The sequence below is a fragment of the Theropithecus gelada genome, chromosome 19 (genome assembly GCF_003255815.1).
Source record: "Theropithecus gelada isolate Dixy chromosome 19, Tgel_1.0, whole genome shotgun sequence".
NCBI classification, from domain to species: Eukaryota; Metazoa; Chordata; class Mammalia; order Primates; family Cercopithecidae; genus Theropithecus; species Theropithecus gelada.
Window position 1 is genome coordinate 19,510,577 of NC_037687.1, and position 25,907 is coordinate 19,536,483.

At 42.4% G+C, this 25,907-nt stretch overlaps 1 protein-coding gene and 1 pseudogene across 3 annotated transcripts in view; both read left to right on the forward strand.

Annotated features, from left to right (window-relative positions):
* The window catches only part of LOC112612828 (zinc finger protein 253-like), a 38,216-nt gene extending 17,975 nt beyond the window's left edge, over positions 1-20,241 (forward strand). The window contains exons 2-6 of one of the 2 annotated variants that reach the window (XM_025367776.1): positions 2,546-2,672; positions 3,175-3,264; positions 17,786-18,982; positions 19,066-19,143; positions 19,873-20,241. In XM_025367776.1, the coding sequence (XP_025223561.1) occupies positions 2,546-2,672; positions 3,175-3,264; positions 17,786-18,982; positions 19,066-19,143; positions 19,873-20,120 (1,740 nt within the window). In that variant the 3' untranslated portion in view covers positions 20,121-20,241. Of the gene's footprint in view, positions 1-2,545; positions 2,673-3,174; positions 3,265-17,785 lie in introns of both variants that reach the window. The other variant, XM_025367777.1, reaches the window with a different exon arrangement.
* On the forward strand, positions 9,689-12,992 carry LOC112612825 (annotated as a pseudogene). Its single transcript, XR_003116890.1, has 2 exons — positions 9,689-11,196; positions 11,272-12,992. The product of XR_003116890.1 is annotated as a transcriptional repressor p66-alpha-like (transcript).
* Positions 20,242-25,907: the final 5,666 nt, after the last annotated feature.

Here is a 25,907-nt window from a genome sequence, read left to right on the forward strand (position 1 = left end):
CCTCCCGGGTTTACGCCATTCTCCTGCCTCAGCCTCCCGAGTAGCTGGGACTACAGGCGCCCGCCACGTCGCCCGGCTAGTTTTTTGTATTTTTTTAGTAGAGACGGGGTTTCACCGTGTTAGCCAGGATGGTCTCGATCTCCTGACCTCGTGATCCGCCCCTCTCGGCCTCCCAAAGTGCTGGGATTACAGGCTTGAGCCACCGCGCCCGGCCGAAACTTATATTTTTATCTTCATGAAGCAGCTTATTGTTCCTGAATCTCTTCTGTTTTAAAGGACAGAAATGGGTGGACTTTCTCTCTTTTTTTTTTTTTCCTGCCATTTGATGTCATGCTACCAGGTAAACAGGTGGTGCTGACACTTTTAAGGACATACTCTCAAGATACAGGTATAATTTGTCCAGAGAATCTCATCTGAGAAGGAATTCCAGAGAAGCAGGAGAAAGAAAAAAAGTGGCTTTTCTGTCTCAGATCAAGACCTGTATTCACTCTGCCTCCTCAAATGCTATGCATTTAGTATTTACAAACATTTATTTCTCTACTTTTGGTTTTTTTCTAATGAGTTTGGTTTAAATACTTCTTAAAATTCTTATGATAGTCAAGGGTCTCTGTAAAATATTTCTTTTCTATACCTTAGAGCCTCCTCTACATTCGCTACATCATAGCTTCTTATATGCCATGCAGGATTCTCAGCAATAATTTATGATCTGCAATATTAAAAGTGCTCCCTTTGTGGCTGTTGAACATGGAAAGATGTGGATACTCAAGATTTCTATTGGGGGAAACTGTGGTCCCTAGTAAAGATGGAAAACGTAATGTTGAGGCTCCATCTATGTGTTCCATTAGCTCTATGCCGAACAAGATTAAGGAAAAGCTTATTTAAATGGGATGGCAGTTATTAACCAGAAATTTCTGGGAAAAAAAATTAAGATACCTGCTCTCTAGGGTGCTAAATGAAGCCTACTTAAAATTTCTACTAAAAATTATAGAACATAGGAGTTATCTGTATTTTGAAGTTAGCATAAAACATGTTTCTTTATGGTTAAATTCAGAATTTTTTTTTTTTTTTTTTTTTTTTTTTTGAGACGGAGTCTTGCTCTGTAGCCCAGGCTGGAGTGCAGTGGCCGGATCTCAGCTCACTGCAAGCTCCGCCTCCCGGGTTTATGCCATTCTCCTGCCTCAGCCTCCCGAGTAGCTGGGACTACAGGCGCCCGCCACCTCGCCCGGCTAGTTTTTTGTATTTTTTAGTAGAGACGGGGTTTCACTGTGTTAGCCAGGATGGTCTCGATCTCCTGACCTCGTGATCCGCCCGTCTCGGCCTCCCAAAGTGCTGGGACTACAGGCTTGAGCCACCGCGCCCGGCCTAAATTCAGAATTTTATTTACTTTCTTTGGGAGGACTATTTCAGCGGTGATGCTGTGATGTGCATTAGCACATCAGAAAAATTTGTCCTAGTGCAGTTAATGGTTAATGATTCACTTGGTGACATGGCTCTCTGATAGATTTTTTTACAATAGAGTTAATTATTTTTCTCTTCATTATTAAGTATTTTTATGCAGCTGATGTGCATAAAGCATCCCATTTAATCTGGCAGCTGTCCTTTTTTCTCTTTTTTGCTACATACTTTTCTTTGGAAAATGAAGGTTCTTATCTTTGTTTACAGGCCAGAAAAACTGGGAAAAACACAGGCTCTTCCATTTACTGGATGTTTGACAAAATACCGTTCTTGGGCCAAAACCATTTGCATTAGAGATGGGCTCTTTAGAAATTCAAAAAGTCAGACTTTATGCCAGATCTTCTGGAATTTAAAAAACAAAACCCTGCACAACAGTTTTCAGCTTATTGTGTATATTAAAATTTGAGAGGTATCTTCTAACTGAAGATGTCTTTTGCATCTGAAAAATATTCACAACTCATTCCATATGATGCAAATATAGCACTCAAAAATGTACATGTTCATGGCCTTAATTTTATACTCTATTATCTAGAAAAATATCATATATAAACTGATGTTGTGGATCTTGTGCTGCTCTTTTTTCTCAGAGTTAGAGAATACATTAGAGGGCCGGGCGCGGTGGCTCAAGCCTGTAATCCCAGCACTTTGGGAGGCTGAGACGGGCGGATCACAAGGTCAGGAGATCGAGACCATCCTGGCTAACATGGTGAAACCCCGTCTCTACTAAAAATACAAAAAACTAGCCGGGCGAGGTGGCGGGCGCCTGTAGTCCCAGCTACTCGGGAGGCTGAGGCAGGAGAATGGCATAAACCCGGGAGGCAGAGCTTGCAGTGAGCTGAGATCCGGCCACTGCACTCCAGCCTGGGCGACAGAGCGAGACTCCGTCTCAAAAAAAAAAAAAAAAAAAAAAAAAGAAAAAAGAGAATACATTAGAGAATATTTTTGTGTTTAAAAATATTTTATTGGATAATTTTAGGCAGTCCTATGAGTCAGAACCAGTTCTCTTTACTCTCTAATTTCACCTTGAGTCAAATTAAAAATTCCACTCATGGCTATTTAGTAAATATGTGTGTGTGTGTGTGTTTTTCAGGGACCATTGCAATTTAGAGATGTGGCCATAGAATTCTCTCTGGAGGAGTGGCATTGCCTGGACACTGCACAGCGGAATTTATATAGGGATGTGATGTTAGAGAACTACAGAAACCTGGTCTTCCTTGGTGAGGATAACTTGAGTACCTAATTAATAATATACCCTAAAGATTTTATTTCTCTTTTTTGTAGAATGTTTTTTAGTCATTTATTCTTTGCATAAAAGAGTTTCAGATCCCCTTTTTCCAGAAAATCTTCCGAATTTGTTTATTTAGAAAATAATTTCTTCAACATGTTTAATCTTAATCCAAACTTTCCACATTCCTGAGTTGAGCTGTATTCTTCACTCTAAATTAGTGGTAATTCCAGAAATTTAGTGGCATAAAATATTGTTGCCCCCACCTGAAAATCTAATTGCCATCACCAATTTTTGATTCAGTAGTACCAGATAGTAAAATTAAGAAACCTATAAATTGAAAGTATTTTCTAAATATTTAGAAATTTCTGTTATAAATTATTATTTTGGTGTTAATTTACTAGAATGTTTTATGACATCTCTGCTGAGTACATTACTAGCTTGTAATTGGAGTATATGAGCAAGATTCATGTTACTTATTTTTAATAAAACAGGTATTGTTGTCTCTAAGCCAGACCTGGTTACCTGTCTGGAGCAAGGAAAAAAACCTATGGAGAGACATGAGATGATTGCCAAACCCCCAGGTAGGTGCGAGTGAAAATGAATACAACAGATGACACAGATAAGACGTCCCAATGTCAAAGAGAAAGCCAGTCTTTAAAATGTGAATCGGGAAGCCGTGTTCCAAAGGAAATAGTTTCTGGGCAGCTGTATTTTAATTTTGCTCCCACAAAAGGGCATCTTCTGTCTTATGCTTTTAAATTCTCTAAGAATTCTACTTCTCCTTTGGTGAGCTTCCTTCAAGTTCACAGTGAGAGCCAAAGTCCTCTTCATGGCATGTAAGAGACTGCGTGGGCTGGGCGTGGTAGCTTATGCCTGTACTCCCAGAACATTGGGAGGTGAAGGCAGGTGGATCAGATGAGGTCAGAAGTTTGCGCTTAGCCTGACCAACATAGTGATACTCCATCTCTACTAAAAATACAAAAATTAGCTGGGCGTGGTGGCGGGTGCCTGTAATCCCAGCTACTTGGGAGGGTGAGTCAGGAGAATCACTTGAACCTGGGAGGTGGAGGTTGCCGTGAGCTGAGATCATGCCATTGCACTCCAGCTTGGGCAACAGAGCAAGACTCCATCTCACCAAAAAAAATAAATAAATAAATAAGAAGAAAGAGACTTCACAATCTGTCTGCTTTTCCATTGTTTTGGGGACACACAAATATCTGTATAATATTGAGAAACTAAAACTATTTTTTTTAAGTCCTCTTTTTGCATCAGGTCTGAAATGCGTGAGAGTAGTAGTTTCTGTTGCATTTTTTTTTTTTGTTATTTTTCTGCACAGTCCATTCTGTTTTTATTACTATAAAGTCTTCAAATATAGTTTGAAATTGTAAGTATGATATTCTTCTGCTTTGTTCCTTTTCCTCAAGATTGCTTTGGCTAGTCAACGTTTATTTTAATTTCATGTAAATTTTACAATTGAATTTTCCATTACTGTGAAAAAAATACTACTGCAATTTTGATAGGAAGTGTGTTGAATCTATAGATCACTTTGGATAATATGGCACTTTATTAATATTTGTTCTTTCAATCCAAAGACATAAAATTTTTAAAAATTTATTTTGATCTTCCCTTTTTTCATTGATTTTTTTTTTAATTGTAAGGGGTTTTTACATCCTTGGTTAATTTTTTTCTCAGAAATGTATTATTTAATGCTATAGTAAATAAGATTTTTTTCTCTATTTTATCAGATAGTTTAAGTGTATGAAACTGTAGCTGGGCGCAGTTTAAGTGTATTGAACCATAGCCAGGGGCGGTCTCCCAAAGTACTAGAACACACCTGTAATCCCAGCACTTTGGGAGACTGATCACCTGAGGTCGGGAGTTTGAGACCAGCCTGACCAACACAGAGAAACCCTGTCTCTATTAAAAATAAAACAATTAACTGGGCATGGTGGTGCATGCCTGTAATCCCAGCAACTCGTGAGGCTGAGGCAGGGAGAATCGCTTGAACCTGGAAGGCAGAGGTTGCAGTGAGCTGAGATCACACCATTGCACTTCAGGCTGGACAAAAGAGCTAGACTCCTTCTCAAAAAAAAAAAAAAAAGGTGTTTGAAACCATACATATACTTGTATGTTAATTTTATATTTTGCTAATTTACTGACTGTATTTATTAGATAGGGTTTAATGTACCATTTATGGTTTTTTAAATATATGATTGTATGATCTACAAACAGCAACTTTTTACTTTTTTTTTTTTTTTCAATTTCAATGGTTTTTTAAAAATTTCTTTGACTAATTCTTCTGCCACATACTTCCAGTACTACATTAAAATAGAAGCATTGGCTGGGCTCCCTGGCTCACACCTGTAATCCAGGCACGTTGAGAGGCCAAGGCAGGTGGATCACCTGAGGTCAGGAGTTCGAGACAAGCCTGACCAATATGATGAAACCCCGTGTCTACTAAAAATACAAAAATTAGCCGGGTGTGGTGACATGCACCTGTAACCCCAGCTCCTTGGGAGGCTGAGACAGGAGAATCACTTGAATCTGGGAGGCAGAGGTTGTAGTGAGCTGAGATCACACTATTGCATTCCAGCCTGGGCAACAAGAGCGAAACTCCATCTCAATTTAAAAAAAAAAAAAAAAGAAAAGAAAAAAAGAAGCATCGACAATGGGCACAATATAGTTTTGTATTGGTATCTAAATTTGATGGAGCAAACACCTCTTCAAGTTTTCATAAACTGATTTTAGAAGGTAAAGATCTTCTTTTATTGGGCCCTTAGGGTGATGAGATACACTGTGAATTTTTAGTGCAAAGGGGTTGTAGCTTGGTCACAAGACTGCTGGGTCTGCACTAGGGCCCACCTTTAGTTGGCTTGGTACAGGGGCTTGGGTAGTTGTGATTCCCATTTTATTTTTGGACAGACTGAATGTCCTTTCAGGTTCAAGCAATTCTCATGTCTCAGCTTTGCAAGGAGCTGGGATTACAGGAGTGAGTCACTGTGCCTGGCCTTAGTGTAGGTTTCTTAACATCAGTTTATTGTGTCTTGGTTTTACTTTTATATTATAATTTTAGAAAATTTGCAATTCTGTTTGTACATTTAAGTCAAGTTGAGGTTTAATTAAGAGATAAATTGCTGGGCCCGGTGGCTCACGCCTGTAATCCCAACACTTGGAGAGGCTGAGGCAGGTGGATCATGAGGTCAGGAGTTTGAGACTAGCCTGGCCAACATAGTGAAACCCCATCTCTACTAAAAATACAAAAAAATTAGCTGGGTGTGGTGGTGGGTTCCTGTAGTCCCAGCTACTTGGGAGGCTGAGGCAGGAGAATCACTTGAACTCAGGAGGCGGAGGTTGCAGTGAGCCGAGATCACACCATTGCACTCCGGCCTGGGCAACAGTGTGAGACTCTGTCTCAAAATAAATAAATAAATAAAAAAAATAAATTATGCATGTTTATTACAATCAGATTACATATGTATGCGTGTTTATCTATAAATATGACACCAATTTTAGTTGTGGCTTCTCTTATATTCTTTCTTAGCTGATTTTCGATGGTAATTTTAAGTGAGCAGTCATTGAGATAGTTTTATTTTTTCCATGTGTTTAATGATGAATATTTACTTCCTTTTGTGAGAAAAACACTTTGTGATTTGAAGGTAATTTTCAACAGGATTTATAATTCTGTATTTGTTTCAGTTTTTCTTTAAAAAATTGTTTTAAAAACACATAATATAAAATTTACTGTCTTAAATCTATTGAAGTGTACATTTCAGGGCCAGGCATGGTTGTGGCTCTTATCTGTAATCCCAGGATTTTGCCATGCCAAGGCAGGAGGATCCTTGGAGCCCAAAAGTTTGAGAGCAGCCTGGGGGAACATATGGAGACCCCTCTCTATAAAAAAAATTAATAATAGCCAAGCATGGTGGTATGCAGCCGTGGTCCCAGGTACTTGGGAGATTGAGAGAGAGTCAAATTTGTGCCACTACACTGCAGAGTAAGATCCTGTCTCAAAAAAATGTTGTTCATTTCAGGCATGTTAAGTATATTCACATTGTTATGCAAAAGACTTCTAGAAACTTTACATCTTATAAAACTAAAACTTAATTCCATTAAGTAAGAACTGCTCATTTTACCCTCTCCCCAGCCCTTGACAGACAAACCTTCAACTTTCTGTTTTTATGATTTTTGACTACTTATGCTACCTCATATAGCTGGGCGCGGTGGCTTATGCCTGTAATCCTGGCACTTTGGGAGGCCGAAGCAGTCGGATCACCTGAGATCAGGAGTTTGAGACCAGCCTGACCAACATGGAGAAACCCTGTCTGTACCAAAAATACAAAAATATTAGCCGGGCATAGTGGCACATGCCTATAATCCCAGCTCCTTGGGAGGCTGAGACAGGAGAATCACTTGAACCTGGGAGGTGGAGGTTGTGGTGAGCCAAGATTGTGCCATTGCACTCCAGTCTGGTCAACAAGAGTGAAACTCCATCTCAAAAAGAAATAAATAAATAAAGATACCTCATGTAGGTGGAATCATACAGTATCCATAATTTTGTTACTGGTTTAATTCAGGTGACATATTTTCTTTTCTTTTTTTTTTTTTTTTTTTTTTTTTGAGACGGAGTCTTGCTCTGTCGCCCAGGCTGGAGTGCTGTGGCCGGATCTCAGCTCACTGCAAGCTCCGCCTCCCGGGTTCCCGCCATTCTCCTGCCTCAGCCTCCCGAGTGGCTGGGACTACAGGCGCCCGCCACCTCGCCCGGCTAGTTTTTTTGTATTTTTTAGTAGAGACGGGGTTTCACCGTGTTAGCCAGGATGGTCTCAATCTCCTGACCTCGTGATCCGCCCGTCTCGGCCTCCCAAAGTGCTGGGATTACAGGCCAGGTGACATATTTTCAATGTTCATCTTAAAATGTGACAAGATTGTTCTTTTTAAAGTGGAATAATCTTCCATCATATGTATATGTTACATTTTTTGGTATGTTTATAAATCAAGAGACATCTGGGTTGCTTCAGCCTTTTGACTTTTGTGCATACTGGTAAAATAAACATGGATTTTCAAATGTGTCTTCCAGGTCCTGTCTTACATATTTTGTTTCTTTTGTTGTTTGTTATTTTTATTTTTATTTTTTTGAGATCGAGTCTCATGCTGTCACCCAGGCTGGAGTGTAGTCATGTGATCTCGGCTCACTGCAACCTCTGCCTTTTGAGTTCAAGCAATTCTCCTACCTCAGCCTCCCAAGTTCCTGGGATTAGGTGCACATGACATCGCCCATCTAGTTTTTGCATTTTTAGTAGACACAGTGTTTCACCATGTTGGCCAGGCTGATTTTGAACTTCTGACTTCATTTGATCTGCCCACCTCGGTCTCCCAATGTGCTATGATTACAGGCTTGAGCCACTGCGCCTGGCCTGTGTTATGTATTTTGGATATAGATTTATAAATGAGGAACATTTATAACATTTTAAAATAATGACTGCAAAGTTATTTTCCACCAGCAGTCAACGTGGGTTTCATTTTTATTGCATCATCAACAGATTTGGTGTATTTAAAAAAAATTATAGTGGCCATTCTAATGGGTGTGAGGTGATTTTGTATGTTATCATGTTTCTTTTTTTCATTTCTCTACAAATTAGTAATTTTGTGTGTCATTTCAAGTGCATTTTTCCATTTGTGTGTTTTTTTGAGAAAAGTTTTGTTTGTCCATTTCTAAATCAAGTTATTCAACTTTACTGTTTAAAGAGTCATTTATATATTTTGAATACTAACTCCTCTAACAAGTAATATGCAAATGTTTTCAGCCACTTTCTAAGGGACGTTGTCACTCTTGAAATTTTTTCTTTCAGAAATTTTGAAATATAGTGTAAACTTTTCTGTTCTTTTATTTGTTGCTCATACATTTAATGTTGTATCTAAGAAAATGGTGCCAAGACCAATGTCATGTCTTTTTTTTTGTATTTTTTCTTTTCTTTTTTTTGAGACAGAGTCTTGCTCTGTCGCCCAGGCTGGAGTGCGCTGGCGCAATCTCTGCTCACTGCAAGCTCCGCCTCCGGGGTTCATGCCATTCTCCTGCCTCAGCCTCCCAAGTAGCTGGGACTACGGGCGCCCGCCACCACGCCCGGCTAATTTTTTTGTATTTTTAGTAGAGGCAGGGTTTCACCGTGTGAGCCAGGATGGTCTCGATTTCCTGACCTCATGATTCACCCACCTCGGCCTCCCAAAGTGCTGGGATTACAGGCGTGAGCCAGCGCGCCCGGCTTTTTGTGGTATTTTTTCTAAAAGATTTGTTAGTTCATTTTGTCTAAGTATTTTATTTAAAATATTTTTTTGTATCATTCAAGGAAATAATCCAACTTTATTTTATCAGTGTTGATACTACAGCTTTTAACCGTTGGTTGTATTGACAGATTTGAACAATGAAATTTTTTGACCGCTGAGCAAGAATATGTTGAAGAGTGTGTTTTATATTCACATCTTTTTTAATTTGCCATCTGACTTTTGCTTTTAATTCCTAGTTTCATTCAGTTTTTGTTAGAAAGCACAGTGTAAGGCCCTGCCCAGCTGGGCGCGGGCGGGTGGCATCGCCTGTAAGAGCTCCCTGGTGTTTTGGGGACCGCGGGCCGAGCGCACTGACCTGGTGCGCATGTCCCGGGCGGTGACACCGGCGCCCGGCTCCATGTGTGCGGCCCCGGGGCGTATTATCTGGCCGGTGGCGCTGGCGGGCCAGCAGACAGGCTGAGCGAGCACAGATGAGCGAGCGTGGCGGACCTGGGCGGCCCCATAGGTAGAACAAGCACGCGTGGCCCAGCGCCCCCGGCCCCAACACCACCCGGCCCCGCGGGCGACCCCGGACCCGCAGCCCCACTAACCAGCGCGCTGCCCAGGGCCTGGCCGACCCACGGCCCGGTTGGTCAGCACGTCGTCTCAAGTAGGTAGCCTTTTGACATCACTGTGGCCATGACCAACTGGTAGGACCAGCACCCCATACCGCGAAGCCAGTTCAGAATGACCGAAGAAGCATGCCAAAAACGGAGTCAGAAACGAGCGCTTGAACTGGACCCAACAGAGGACGACGCGGAGAGCAAGAAAATAAAAACGGAGAGAGGGTTGTTGGCTTCAGATTTAAACACTGACAGAGACATAAGGGTGACACCTGAGCCGGGAGCGGGTCCAGCCTAAGGATTGCTGAGGGCAACAGGGGCCACGACGGTGGCCATGGGCAGAGGCGAAGGTCTGGTGGGCGATGGACCCGTGGACATGCCCTCCTCACACAGTGACATGAAATCTGAGAGAAGACCCCCCTTACCCGACGTGATTGTACTCTCCCACAACGAGCAGCCCTCCAGCCCGAGAGAGAATGGGCTGATCACGGTGGCCTTGAAGGAGACTAGCGCCGAGGCTCTCATGAAAAGCAACCCGAAAGAACGAGAAAGGATGTTCAAGCAGCTGAAAGAAGAGTTGAGGTTAGAAGAAGCAAAACTCGTTTTGTTGAAAAAGTTGTGGACGAGTCAAATACAAAAGGAAGCCACCGCCCAGAAGCCCGCAGGTTGTGTCTGGAGCGCCGTGACCACCCCTCCGCTGCTTGTTCGGGGCACCCAGAACATTCCTGCTGGCAAGCCGTCACTCCAGATCTCTTCAGCTCGGATGCCTGGCAGTGTCATACCCCCGCCCCTGGTCCGAGGTGGGCAGCAGGTGTCCTTGAAGCTGGGGCCGCAGGAGAACTCGCAGGTGGTCATGACCCCGCTGGTCAGGGGGCCCCAGCATATCCATAGCATTATGCAACATTCCAGCACAGGCCCACCGCCCCTCCTGGCCCCCCGGCACCAGTGCCCAGTGTGCAGATTCAGGGACAGAGGATCGTCCAGCAGGGCCTCATCCGCATTGCCAGTGTTCCCAACACCAGCCTGCTCATCAACATCCCACAGCCCACCCCAGCATCACTGAAGGGGAGGACAGCCTCCTACGTTCAGGCCAACTCCACCCCCACTAGCGTGGCCTCTGTGGTCACCTCCACCGAGTCTTCAGCAAGCCAACAGGCAGCCGCCAAGCTGGCGCTGCGCAAACAGCTGGAGAAGACGCTACTGGAGATCCCCCCACCCGAGCCCCCAGCCCCGGAGATGAACTTTCTGCCCAGCGCCCCCAACAGTGAGTTCATCTACCTGGTCAGCCTGGAGGAGGTGGTGCAGAACCTACTGGAGACACAAGCGGGCAGGATGTTGGCCGCCACTGTGCTGTCCCGGGAGCCCTAAATGTGTGCACACTGCAAGATGGACTTCATGTGCCGCTGGTGGGAGGAGAAGAGCGGCGCCATCATGTGTGAGAACTGCATAACGACCAACCAGAAGAAGGCGCTCAAGGTGGAGCACACCAGCCGGCTGAAGGCCGCCTTTGTGAAGGCGCTGCAGCAGGAGCAGGAGATTGAGCAGCGGCTCCTGCAGCAGGGCGCAGCCTCTGCTGCACAGGCCCAGGCCAAGGCCGAGGCCGCGGCCGCCCCACATCCCACGCTGAAGCAGGTCATAAAACTCCGGCATAGGTTGGCGTTCCGCTCAGGAGAGGCCTGCGACTAGAGTAACGGGGCTGTGCTACAGGCCTTTAGCCTGCTGTCCCAGGGTTCGGCCATGACGCCCCGAGGTGTCCTGCACACGTTCAGTCAGTCACCCAAACTGCAGAACTCAGCCTTGGCCACAGCCCTGGTCAGCAGGACCGGCAGACATTCCAAATGAACCTGTCAAGGGCAGCGGCACCTCCAACTGGAGGAAGATGCCCCTCAGCACAGGCGGGACCCTTGGGTTTGTCAGCCCAAGCCTGGCGGTGCACAAGAGCTCCTCGGCCGTGGACCGCCAGCGAGAGTACCTCCTGGACATGATCCCACCCCGCTCCATCCCCCAGTCAGCCACGTGGAAATAGTGTGAGCCAGGCCCCGTGGAAGACGGGCTCCCTCCTTCCCCACCTGGCCCCCAGTCTAGAAGGACCCACTGCACCACCCTCCGCTGGCTCGGGAAGACACCGTGCCCGTCCCAAGAGCAAGCACCGGCCGTGCTGCAGAGGCGAGACCTCAATTCTTGGCTGCAAAGTTTCATCAGGGTTGGGGGGCTGGTGCCGCCTCATAGGCGGACAAGGATCATCGCTGGGGAACCTTTCCCGTGGGCTTTCTTCCTTTCTCTCTTTCCCTTTAGTTTGCCCGACACCAGCAGAAAAGTGGACCTTGGGGGCTGGTTCTGCTCCCGGCCGCCTTGTTCAGCCCCTGCCGGCACACGGGCGGCTCACCCTGGACACTGCGACGCACATGGGCAAGGCCAGCGCCCCGGGCTTCTGAACCGAGCGGGGCGTTTCGTTTTGTTTTTGCTTTTCCACGTCTTAGGCTCCCGATCTTTGACTGCCTTCCCATGGCGATCTATAAGTTGAAAGATTTTTTTTTTAATCACCTCATAATGATGGAGTTAAAAGTAAACCGTGCAGACCCTGGGGTCTTTGTTGTGCGCTGCGTCGTCCCGCTGGCCCCGTGCCCTGGAGGGTGGGCGGCTTATGGTGCCACAGCCCCTGGCAGGGATGGCCAGTCAGCCCCAGTGACTGACGGACAGATGCAGGATGACAGAGGCAGCCCTCGCCCCGGCTGAACGCCTCCACTGCTGCTTGTTCTGGAGACCCTCGCCCCCGGACCTCTCAGACTTAGCAGAAGAACAAACTGAGGAACACACCCAGCCAGAGAAGCAGGGATTCCAGAAGCTGCCCGTGAAGGGAGGAGGAGAGGATCCGGTCGGCAGCAGCCCAGAGCAGGAAGCTGGAGTGGGGACTGTTGCGGGGTTTTTCTGTTGTGGTTTATTTTATTAAATTCTTTCCTTTTTTCTATTCATTTCGATGGACGAAATCTTAAGCCACCCTGGCCTTGTTCTTAGCAGGTGAACGTGCACAGGTGTGTGGAGGTCGGGAGGCGCCGTCCAGGTGTGCGGCGAGCCGCTGCGCACAGACTTCAGGTTTTCCGTTTGGGTCTAGTTTAGAACCTGTCCTTAAACCTGGGGGTTGCTGTCAGGATTTGCTTTCAGACTTTTTTTTTTTTTTTTTTTGTAACTCCCTTTAGCGTCTACAAAAATGTTTTAAAAGGATCAGGTCTGCTTTTAGTTTCATTTTTGCTTCTTTCCCATCCCACTCTTTAAAAATTGGTTCTATGAGAGGAAAGGCAGAAGCCGTTCTGTGTTTCCTGCACACTGGGCCGGCTTCATGACAGTGCAAGGGCGTCCCCGTGCCCACTTACATGCGTGTGTCTCCGTGATGACTGGGTTCCACCGGCCCCAGTTGAGCTTCAGCCCTGGTTTTCCTGCTCATGCAATTAGGGATTTAAATTAAATTAAATTTTTTTTTTTTTTGTAGGGCAGCCGCCTTCAAACACAACTGCTACAACGTTCTTATAAAGGCTCATTTAATCACCCACCCCCCCAAAAAAGAAAACAGTGTATAATTTTAGTCTTTTTAAATTGTTTTGTTGTTGTTGTTTTGAGACAAGATCTTACCGTCACCCAGGCTGGAATGCAATAGCATAATTTTGGCTCACTGTAGCCTCAGCCTGCTGGGCTCAAGTGATCCTTTCACTTCAGTTTCCTGAGTAGCTAGGACTACAGACACGCACTACCCATGTCTGGCTAATTGTTTGCTTGTTTGTAGTGTTAGGATCTCACTGTGTTGCCCAGGTTGGTCTCAAACTTTTGGCCCCAAGGGATCCTCTTACCTCAGCCTCCCAAAATGAACCTGGGTCCTTCACCTCACACTTACTCTGTCTCTTACCATATAATATGTCCAGTTACTCTTTATCTTCCACCATGATTTTAAGCTTCCTGAAATCCTCACCAAAAGCAGATGCTGGCACATACTTATACAGTCTGACAAACTGTGAGCCAAATAAAACTTTTTCTTTATAAATTATGCACTCTCAAGTATTCCTCTATGTGCAAAATAATTAATATAGTATATAATGTTATCTAAGTTTTCTCTTTCTTATTTTTCATCTGAATTTTATATTTATTATTGCAAACTGGGTCTTGATGTCTGCAATTATTGTGTTGCCATGTATGTCTTGCTTCACTTTTTTTTTTTTTTTGAGACGGATTCTCGCTCTCTCACCCAGGCTGGAGTGCAGTGGCCAGATCTCAGCTCACTGCAAGCTCCGCCTCCCAGGTCTAGGCCTTTCTCCTGCCTCAGCCTCCCAAGTAGCTGGGACTACAGGCGCCCGCCACCTCGCCCGGCTAGTTTTTTGTATTTTTTTTTTTTTTAGTAGAGACGGGGTGTCACCGTGTTAGCCAGGCTGGTCTCAATCTCCTGACCTCGTGATCCCTGTCTCGGCCTCCCAAAGTGCTGGGATTACAGGCTTGAGCCACCGCTCCCGGCCTCTTGCTTCACTTTTGTCAATAGTTGCTTTATATATTTTGGAGCCCTGATGTTATATACACACATATATATAGATAGATAAATATTACAGTTATAGATTCCTGCTAAATCAACTCACTTTACTATAATATCAGTGTATGTCACTTAAGGCATATTATGTCTAATATAATTATGACCACATCACTCAATTGTGGTTACTATTCTCATGGAATATACATTTTTTTTCATTCTTTTATTTTCAGCCTATTTGACTCAAGGCTAAAATGAGTCTCTTGTAGGCAGCATATGGAATGCTTTTTAAAAAACCACTCAGGCATTCTATTTTTTATATATATATAATTTTATTTATGTATTTATTTTCTTTTGTGACAGATTTTCACTCTTGTTGCTCAGGCTGAAGTGCAATGGTGTGATCTCAGCTCACTGAAACCTATGCTTCCCAAGTTCAAGCGATTTTCCTGTCTCAGCCTTCTGAGTAGCTGGGATTAAAGGCACCTGCTACCACACCCGGCTAATTTTTTTGTATTTTTAGTAGTGACGGGGTTTCACCGTGATGGCCAGGCTGGTCTTGAATGCCTGACCTCAGGTGATCTATATATTGTTTAATGTCCTTTGTCTTTTTGAAGTTTTGACTTAAAGTACATTTTATAAAATATGACAGTTTTTGACTTAAGATGTAGCTTTTGTAATATTATTTTGACCTCTTCTGCTGTCATTTGGTTAATATTTACATGAAATTTCTACTTCCATCTTGCCACTTTCAGTCTTTGTCATTAGATCTTCAGTGACTTGTAGAAAAGTAAGTTGGATCTTGATTTTTAATTTTTTTTATTTTTTTATTTTTTTTTAGACGAAGTCTCGCTCTGTCACTCAGGCTGCAGTGCAGTTGTTCAAGTGATTCTCCTGCCTCAGCCTCCTGAGTAGCTGGGATTACAGGCATGCACCACCACTCCTGGCTAATTTTTGTATTTTCAGTAGAGATGGGGTTTCACCACGTTGGTCAGGCTGATAAAATTTTTTAATAAACCTTCTTATTGAAAGTATGTTTCTTGACTGGAAAGATAATTTGTGTGTGTGTGTGTATATATATATATATATATAGTTTTCTGAAAGAGAAAACCTTACTAATATTATTTATTTATTTATTTATTTATTTTGAGACGGAGTCTCGCTCTGTCACTCAGGCTGGAGTGAAATGGCACAATATTGGCTCACTGCAACCTCTGCCTCCAGGGTTCAAGTAATTCTCCTGTCTCAGCCTCCTGAGTAGCTGGGATTACAGGCACCCACCACCATGCCTGGCTGATTTTTGGTATTTTTAGTAGAGATGGAGTTATGCCATCTTGGCCAGGCTGGTCTTGAACTCCTGACCTCCAGTGAATCACCCACCTTGGCCTTGCTGGGATGTGCTGGGATTACAGGTGTGAGCGACTGCGCCTAGCCAATGTTATTTTATTAATTGTTTTATTTGTTTCTTTTATCTTTGTTTTTCTCTTTCTATCTTGTGTGGTTTTTTTTTTATTTTTGTATTGATATGCTTTCAATTATTTTTCTTATTTTCTTTTGTGTATCTAGACAGATATTTTCTTAGTGGTATCTAGGGGATTACATAAAACCTCTAACAGATCCAATTTATTTATTTATTTTCTGAGACAGAGTCTCAGTCTGTTGCTCAGGCTGGAGTGCCGTGGCATGATCCTGGTTCACTGCAATCTCCCCCTCCCAGGTTCAAGTGACTCTCCTGCCTCAGCCTCCCAGTAGCTGACATTACAGGTGTATGCTGCCACACTTGGCTGATTTTTGTATTTTTAGTAGAGACAGGCTTTCACTCTGTTGACCAGGCTGATCTTGAACTCCTGACCCCAAATGATCCACCCACTCCAGCCTCCCAAAAGTGCTGGGATTACAGGCCTGAGCCACTGTTCCTGTCCTTTTTTTTTTTTTGGATACAGCCTTGCTCTGTTGCCCAGCCTGGCCAGCAGTGGTACAATCTTCACTCACTGCAACCTTCCCGTCTTGGGTTCAAGCAATTCTTGTGTGTCAGTTTCTCAAGTAGCTGGGAATACAGGCACATGCCACCACACCCAGCTAATTTCTGTATTTTTAGTAGTTATAGGGTTTCATCATGTTGGCTAGGCTGGTCTCAAACTCCTGACCTCATGTGATTTTCCCACCTTGGCTTCCCAATGTGTTAGAATCACAGGAATGAGCCTCAAAGCCTGGCCCGTTCAATTTATTCTGAATTTTTAAAATTACTTTATACACTTTTTATAGTCGCTTTTGAAAATTGTATAACTTTTTTGATGGGCCGTGTTGCCCGAATATTTTGTATACATTGTAATCTTTGATTGAGATTCAGATATTAACAAAAAGCTAACTGTTCCAATCTTTATAATATAGGTTTGTCCTTGTGTCGTCTGAAATAAATTGTCTTGGCTAGAGATTCTGGGAATTTCTCAAACATGTTTTTAGGATGTGTCTTATCTAAAATGTTGTGTTTATTGTTTAGTTAAATCGGCTTATTCATATTTCTTCTTAATAATCAGTAATCATTTGTTACAGCCATTCCCTGTTTGGGTTACTGAAGTTTCTCTGCTTCTGTAACATTTACCTTTAGACTCAGCAGACTCAAACTGTCATTCTAACGTATATCACTATTTCTTTCAGCATTTTATGTTATGGGAGACATTATCTGGTGTCTAAAAAAGTTCATAGAAACCAGAAATAAAGATGTATGTGCCAATATTTTTCTTATTTTAAAAAAAGAAACCAGGAGTTGGCAATTTACATTTGTGTGTGTGTGTGAGAGACAGAGTCTTACTCTCTTACCTAGGCTGGAGTGCAGGGGCATAATCTTAGCTCACTACAATCTCTGCCTCCACAGCTGAAGCAATTCTCCTGCTTCAGCCTTCAGGTAGCTAGGATTACAGGTACTTGTTACCATGCCTGGCTAATTTTCTGTATTTTTAGTTGAGATGGGGTTTCACCATGTTGGTCAGGCTGATCTCAATCTCCTGACCTCAGGTGATCCACCTGCCTTGCCTTACCAAAGGTCTGGGGTTACAGGCATGAGCCATCTTGCCTGGCCAACAATTTACTTTTTTTTTTTTTGAGATGGAGTCTCACTGTATCGCCAGGCTGGAGTGCAGTGGTGCAATCTTGGCTCACTGCAATCTTTGCCTCCCTGGTTGAAGCCATTCTCTCCCGCAGCCTACCGAGTAGCTGGGATTCAAGGTGCCCGCTGCCTTGCCCGCTAATTTTTTGTATTTTTAGTAAAGACAAGGTTTCACCATCTTGACCACGCTGGTTTTGAACTCCTGACCTCATGATCCACCCACCTCAGCCTCCCAAAGTGCTGTGATTACAGGCGTGAGTCACCATGCCCAACCAGCAATTTACTTTTAAAAGCACAATGTTATACTGGGCAGTAGAAAGAGCTGTGTTGGGTGTAACTAACAGAGCTTTCTTTTTCTTCTATGTGGCTATTTGCATTCTGCTCACCTGGGGCCCTTCACACACTTAACTCATTTATAAATTTTTTACAATTTTATTTTTGTCAGCATGTTTTTATTACATTTGTATGTCCAGGAAGAAATTAGAGTTGGTGGTATTTTGCTATATCATCTTGCTTATGTAGTTTGTATAATTTTATAGGTTAGATTTGTAAAGTATATTTATCTGAATCTAGCAAATGAAGTAATGTGTTTTTGTTGTTCCTTTTAGTTATGAGTTCTCATTTTGCCCAAGACTTTTGGCCAGAGAAGAGCATACAAGAGTCTTTCCAAAAAGTGATACTGAGAAGATATGAAAAATGCAGACATGACAATTTACAGTTTAAAAAAGGCTGTAAAAGCATGGGTGAGCATAAGGTGCACAAAAGAGGTTATAATGGACTTAACCAATGTTTGACAACTACCCAGAAAAAAATATTTCAATGTGATAAATATGGAAAAGTCTTTCCTAAGTTTTCAAATTCAAACACATATAAGATAAGACATACTGGAATAAATCTTTTCAAATGTATAATATGTGGCAAAGCTTTTAACCGGTCCTCAACCCTTACTACACATGAGAAAATTCACACTGGAGAGAAACCCTACAGATGTGAAGAATGTGGCAAAGCTTTTAACCAATCTGCAAACCTTACTACACATAAAAGAATTCACACCGGAGAGAAACCCTACAAATGTGAAGAATGTGGCAAAGCCTTTAAGCAGTCCTCAAACCTTACTACACATAAGAAAATCCATAGTGGAGAGAAACCCTACAAATGTGAAGAATGTGGCAAAGCCTTCAACCGATCCACAGACCTTACTACACATAAGATAGTTCATACTGGAGAGAAACCTTACAAATGTGAAGAATGTGGCAAAGCCTTTAAGCACCCCTCACATGTTACTACACATAAGAAAATTCATACTAGAGGGAAACTCTACAAATGTGAAGAATGTGGCAAATCCTTTAAGCACTGCTCTAACCTTACTATACATAAGAGAATTCATACAGGAGAGAAACCCTACAAATGTGAAGATTGTGGCAAAGCCTTTCACCTATCCTCACACCTTACTACACATAAGATACTTCATACTGGAGAGAAACCCTACAGATGTAGAGAATGTGGCAAAGCCTTTAACCATTCCACAACCCTTTTTTCACATGAGAAAATTCATACTGGAGAGAAACCCTACAAATGCAATGAATGTGGCAAAACTTTTACTTGGCCCTCAATCCTCTCTAAACATAAAAGAACGCATACTGGAGAGAAACCCTACAAATGTGAAGAATGTGGCAAATCCTTTACTGCATCCTCAACTCTAACTACACATAAAAGAATTCATACTGGAGAGAAACCTTACAAATGTGAAGAATGTGGCAAAGCTTTTAATTGGTCCTCAGACCTTAATAAACATAAGAAAATTCATATTGAACGAAAACACTACATAGTGAAGAATGTGACAAATCTTTTAAATGTTCCTCCACTTTTAATTAGCATACAATAATTTATACTGGAGGGAAACCCTATGAATGTGTTGAATGTGGGAAAGCCTTTAACCAGTCCTCGACTCTGACTAAATATGAAAGTTTATATCGAACATAAACCCTACAAATATAAAGAATGTGACAAAGCTTTTTAAGGAAGTTCTCAACCCTTATTACACATAATTCATACCAAACAGAAACCCTACAAGTGTGAAGAATGTGGCAAAGCCTATAACAATTTCTCAATTCCTTGTTTTTTTTTTTGAGATGGAGTTTCACTCTTGTCACCGAGGCTGGAGTGCAATGGCGTGATCTCGGCTCACTCCAACTTTTGCCTCCTGGGTTTAAACCATTCTTCTGCCTCAGCCTCACAAGTAGCTGGGATTACAGGTGCCCAACACCACGCCTGGCTAATTCTTTGTATTTTTGGTAGAGATGGGGTTTCACGATGTTGGCCAGGCTGCTCTCGAACTCCTGACCTCAGGTAATCCACCTGCCTTGGCCTTCCAAAGTGCTGGGGTTACAGGCGTGAGTCACCATGCCTGGCTACAAGTTCTTAATTCTTAAGAGACATGGCGATAATTCATGCTGAAGAGGAACTCTACAAACCTGAAAGATGCGACAGTGCTTTTACCAACACCTCCAAATTCCCTATACGTAAAAATAAATTATACTAGTGTGAGACCCTAGAAATGTATAAAACATGACAAAGTGTTTATATGGTTGTCAACACATGATTGTAGGTAATATAATTCATACATCCAAAACTGTAAGTGTGAAGAATGTGGCAAAATATTTTATTAGTGCTTATACCATATTTCACAGGAAAGCTCTTATCCTTGAGAAAAATTGTACAAAGGATATGGAAAAACCATTAATGCCTACTTATATCTTACTCAACAGAAGAAGGTTCATAGTTAATAAAGCATTAAGTGCAATTACTGTCAAAAAAATGTTTCAGAAAATAGCCTTTAAAGTGAAGAAGAATATTTATTCTGAAGACAGCCATTACGAATATAAAGGGGGTAGTAGTGCCTTTACTTGTGTCACAGATCTTATTGCCCACATTTTTTACTAGAGGAAAACCCTGAAGCAGTTGCTCAAGCTTTGTTTGAGGGAATCAAGCAAATTTATATTGAGAATAGTCCTGCAAATGTAATGAATTTGGAAAGACTTTTTTTTCCAAAAACTACAGCTTAGAAAACACCAGAGGGTTGGCTGGGCGCGGTGGCTCAAGCCTGTAATCCCAGCACTTTGGGAGGCCGAGACGGGTGGATCACGAGGTCAGGAGATCGAGACCATCCTGGCTAACACGGTGAAACCCCGTCTCTACTAAAAATACAAAAAACTAGCCGGGCGAGGTGGCGGACGCCTGTAGTCCCAGCTACTCCGGAGGCTGAGGCAGGAGAATGGCGGCAACCCGGGAGGCGGAGCTTGCAGTGAGCTGAGATCCGGCCACTGCACTCCAGCCCGGGCTAGAGAGCAAAACTCTGTCTCAAAAAAAAAAAAAAAAAAACCACCAGAGGGTTTATACTAAAATATATTTTTGCAGATGCAGCAAATATGAAAAACTAATTCAAAATTGATTCTATGTAAATACCAGAGAATTTTCCATAGAATAATTAAGGTTCTGACAGTTCAGACATTACACTAAATCAGAATTTTTTTTTTTCTATGACGTTTCCGATTTTTTTTGAGACGGAGTCTCGCTCTGTCACCCAGGCTGGAGTGCAGTGGCGCGATTTCGGCTCACTGCAAGCTCCACCTCCCGGGCTCACGCCATTCTCCCGCCTCAGCCTCCGAGTAGCTGGGACTACAGGCGCCCACCACCACGCCCGGCTAGTTTTTTTTTTTTTGTATTTTTAGTAGAGACGGGGTTTCACCATGTTAGCCAGGATGGTCTCGATCTCCTGACCTCGTGATCCACCCGCCTCGGCCTCCCAAAGTGCTGGGATTACAGGCTTGAGCCACCGCGCCCGGCCTTAAATCAGAATTTTGAGTATAAAAACTAATCCATGGCTACAGCTGTTAAATTATTTCTACATAACTTTTAAAAAAGTGGATTTTTGAAGCACTGTAATTACATTGAAAGTATACTTGTTTCCTTGAAAAAATTTTTTGAAAAGTGAATAATGATGTAATAAAGCTTTCACATTGCTTTATGCTGTGATTTTATTCCTATTGTATTCACATGTGAAAGCATATGATCAATTGATGCTGCATTAGAGATATTATTGTTTTTTATTAGTTGGGCATTATGTATGATCTTTTCTATAAAAGAGTAAGGACATTAAAATGTAAGATGCGGCCGGGCGCGGTGGCTCAAGCCTGTAATCCCAGCACTTTGGGAGGCCGAGACGGGTGGATCACGAGGTCAGGAGATCGAGACCATCCTGGCTAACACGGTGAAACCCCGCCTCTACTAAAAAATACAAAAAACTAGCCGGGCGAAGTGGCGGGCGCCTGTGGTCCCAGCTACTTGGGAGGCTGAGGCAGGAGAATGGCGTAAACCCGGGAGGCGGAGCTTGCAGTGAGCTGAGATCCGGCCACTGCACTCCAGCCTGGGCGACAGAGCCAGACTCAGTCTCAAAAAAAAAAAAAAAAATGTAAGATGCATGATGAAAACATGTGGAGAGGCTTTTTGTAGTTAAGTAATGTATAAGGTGGGGGTTCATGTTCTCATTTGTATGATTCTAGCCTATTACTTAATGTTGATGCTTTGAATGTCTTTTGAATGGCCTAACCTACGTTAACATGTGTGCAGAACATCTGAAAACTTTTTTTCCAAAAATCATAATGAATTAATTAATAAAGATAAAAAATAAGGTGGGGTTTCAGAGTAATGCTTTTCTACATTATGTGAGAGAAAGAAATTATTAATTATAGTTAAAATTATTAAAATATGGCCAGGTGTATTTATTAGTTTAGACAGGTTTTAATATAATGTTTATGGTTTTTTAAATATAAAGTTTTATGGGCTGGGCGTAGTGGCTCATGCCTGTAATCCTAGCACTTTGGGAGGCTGAGGCAGGTGAATCACTTGAGGTTAGGAGATCGAGACCAGCCTGACCAACATGGAGAAACCCCATCTCTACTAAAAATACAAAAATTAGCTGGGCATGGTGGCACATGCCTGTAATCCCAGTTATTCAGGAACCTGAGAAAGAATTGCTTGAACCTGGGAGTTCTTGGATTACAGGTGTGCGCCACCATGCCTGGCTAATTTTTGTATTTTTAGTAGAGATGAGTTTCACCATGTTGGCCTGGATGGTCATGTACTCCTGACCTCAGGTGATCTGCCCATCTTGGCCTCCCAAACTGCTGGGATTACAGGCATGAGCCGCTAAACCCTGTCTATTTTTTTCTTATTGAAATTTATTATTAGTATTTGTGGGTATATAGTATGTGTATATATTTATGCCTTATATGGCATATTTTGATTCAGGCATACAATATGTAGAAATTTCATTACGGTAAATAAGATATCCATCACCTCTAGCATTTATCATTTGTATTACAAACAGTGTAATTATACACTTTTAGTGCATAATTTAGTGAAGCAGGTGGAATGCCTGAGGTCAACAGCTGAACATCGGCCGGGCGCGGTGGCTCAAGCTTGTAATCCCAGCACTTTGGGAGGCCGAGACGGGCGGATCACGAGGTCGGGAGATCGAGACCATCCTGGCTAACACGGTGAAACCCCGTCTCTACTAAAAAATACAAAAAACTAGCCGGGCGAGGTGGCGGGCGCCTGTAGTCCCAGCTACTCCGGAGGCTGAGGCAGGAGAATGGCGTAAACCCGGGAGGCGGAGCTTGCAGTGAGCTGAGATCCGGCCACAGCACTCCAGCCTGGGCGACAGAGCCAGACTCCGTCTCAAAAAAAAAAAAAAAAAACAGCTGAACATCAGCCTGGCGAACATGGTGAAACCCCGTCTCTACTAAAAATACAAAAATTAACTGGACATGGTCGTGCACGCCTGGAGGCTGAGGCAGGAGAATCGCTTGAACCCCGGAGGGAAGGTTGCAGTGAGCTGAGATCACGCCACTGCGCTCTAGCCTGGATGACGGAGAGAGACTCCATCTCAAAAAAAGAGAAAGAAATATAAAAAAATTCTGGCCGGGCGCGGTGGCTCAAGCCTGTAATCCCAGCACTTTGGGAGGCCGAGGCGGGTGGATCACGAGGTCAGGAGATCGAGACTATCCTGGCTAACATGGTGAAACCCCGTCTCTACTAAAAATACAAAAAACTAGCCGGGCGTGGTGGTGGGCGCCTGTAGTCTCAGCTACTTGGGAGGCTGAGGTGGGAGAATGGCGTGAACCCGGGAGGCGGAGCTTGCAGTGAGCCGAGACCACGCCACTGCACTCCAGCCTGGGAGACACAGCGAGACTCCGTCTCAAAAAAAAAAAAAAAAAAAAAAAAAAAAAAAAAGAAATATAAAAAAATTCTTACATTTCTGAGTTCTGAAAAATTAGTAAATATTTGTTATATAGTTTTCTTTGAACATGTGGTCTCTCTGCCTGCAAACATACAGACTTTTAGTGTTAATTTACATAGAGTTAACTATACACAAATTACTCTGAAGATAAACCTTAGGTGGAAGAAAATTATGACGTCTGTTTGTACATATTATCAGAAAAGCAATTATTCAAACAAAAATTATTTTAATAGCATGACTAATAGAAAACTAAACATCTCAAAAATGCTGAAAGCAAATCTATACTTTGTCTTGAATTTATTAATGTAAAATTTTATGGCTTATGGTTCAGATTTTTCCCAGAAAATGCCTATTAAAGCACAGGCAACTTTGTCTCCAGAAATAACACTCTTGAGTACAACAATAAAAGCCCTTTTCAAATGGAAAAAAAATCATTTTTAAGGTTTATATTAATAAAAACAACTAAAATTGAATAATTGGATATGTTTTTATTGTTCCATGTGTGTGTGAATGTATAAAACGGTACAAAAATAATTTAAGCCAGGAAAAAGATGTTAGTTAATATTTGTAATGAATAAAACTGGAAAGTAGTTAATTATTATTTTTTAGTCTGTTACTTGTGATTATTTTATTATTATTATACTTTAAATTCTAGGGTACATGTGCACAAAGAGCAGGTTTGATACATAAGTATACATGTGCTATGTTGGTTTGCTGCACACATCAACTCATTTACATTAGGTATTTCTCCTAATGCTATCACTCCCTCAGCCCCCCACCCCCCGACAGGCCCCAGTGTGTGATGTTCCCTACCCTGTGTCCAAGTGCCAAGTGTTCAGTTCCCACCTATGAATGAGAACATGCGGTGTTTGGTTTTCTGTCCTTGTGATAGTTTGCTGAGAATGATGGTTTCCAGCTTCATCCATGTCCATGCAGAAGACATGAACTCATCCTTTTTTATGGCTGCATAGTATTCCATGGTGTATATGTGCCACATTTTCTTAATCCAGTCTATCATTGATGGACATTTGGGTTGGTTCCAAGTCTCTGCTATTGTGAATAGTGCCACAATAAACATAGTGTGCATGTGTCTTTATAGTAGCATGATTTATTTTAATTAGATGTCATTTGTCTATTTTGGCTTTTGTTGCTATTGCTTTTGGTGTTTTAGTCATGATGTCCTTTCCCATGCCTATGTCCTGAATGGTATTGCATAGGTTTTCTTCTAGGATTTTTATGGTTTTAGGTCTAACACTTAAGTCTTTAATCCATCTTGAGTTAATTTTTGTATAAGGTGTAAGGAAAGGATCCAGTTTCAGCTTTCTACATATGGCTAGACAGTTTTCTCAGCACCCGAGTAGCCTGTAGTCCCAGCTACTCGGGAGGCTGAGGCAGGAGAATCACTTGAACCTGGGAGGCAGAGGTTGTTGTGATAATACCCTGGATTCCCAGTCTGTTGCACACCTGCTGTGTAATACATTCCTATTGAGTGTAAAAAAAAAGTGTGACTGTGGTGGGAAATCACTCACAAAATTAGGTCACTCATGAGTTGACTTCGTGTTTATCAAAATAGAGATTATCCTGATTGTGCCAAACTTAATTAGAGGTGCTTTTAAGAGAAAGAGACACATAGAAAAATACCTCTGCTGGCCTGAAAGTCTAAGTGATTTCTAGGCGGAACATACTGTAAGCTGCTTATAGTGGCCACATGGCAGGAAACATGTTTGTATATTGTCATCATTCCTGCCTCCTGCACATTGCTTCCAGTAGGGAGAATAAGCGGATCCTATGGCAGAGGGAAAAAAGGGAATCTTATTTATGCAAGAAATAATCACCTCTCATCTGGGATAGCTAAGAGAAACAGGAGACCACAACAGGACCACATTAATGGGAGGACAAGGGTAACCTGGGTAAAAGTGCTCACTGGTATTACAGAACAACATTTAGCAAGCTGTAGTGAATGATCAGCCTCTGGGATACTGATAGTCTCCCATCAAGGCTGAACTCATTCTAATTCAATCAGCATGTCTGCACCATTCTGGTGACCCAGGTTTACACTATTCATTACAGAAATACCATGAAGACCAGTGGGTAATGTCCTAGAATTGAACTGATTTCCAAAGGCATACCTAATTTTTTTTCACATTTGAAAAACCTTAAAAAGAATAAATTTATAAATAATTAACTTCTAATTATAGAGGATTCTACTATACTGTAATAAACTATAAACATCTTAATATGAATACTTCTTGAATACATAGTTATGTAGGCCGTTTCTTTTAGATTAACATGAAACAATTAACAGAGAAAACATTTGAAATGAGATAAAATTAATCAAAACCACATCTTTTCAATGGCTTGGCATAATTACCATGCTTTTAGAAATGGCCAGATGATTAACAAAAGAAACAAAGACAAGATTTGGGTTT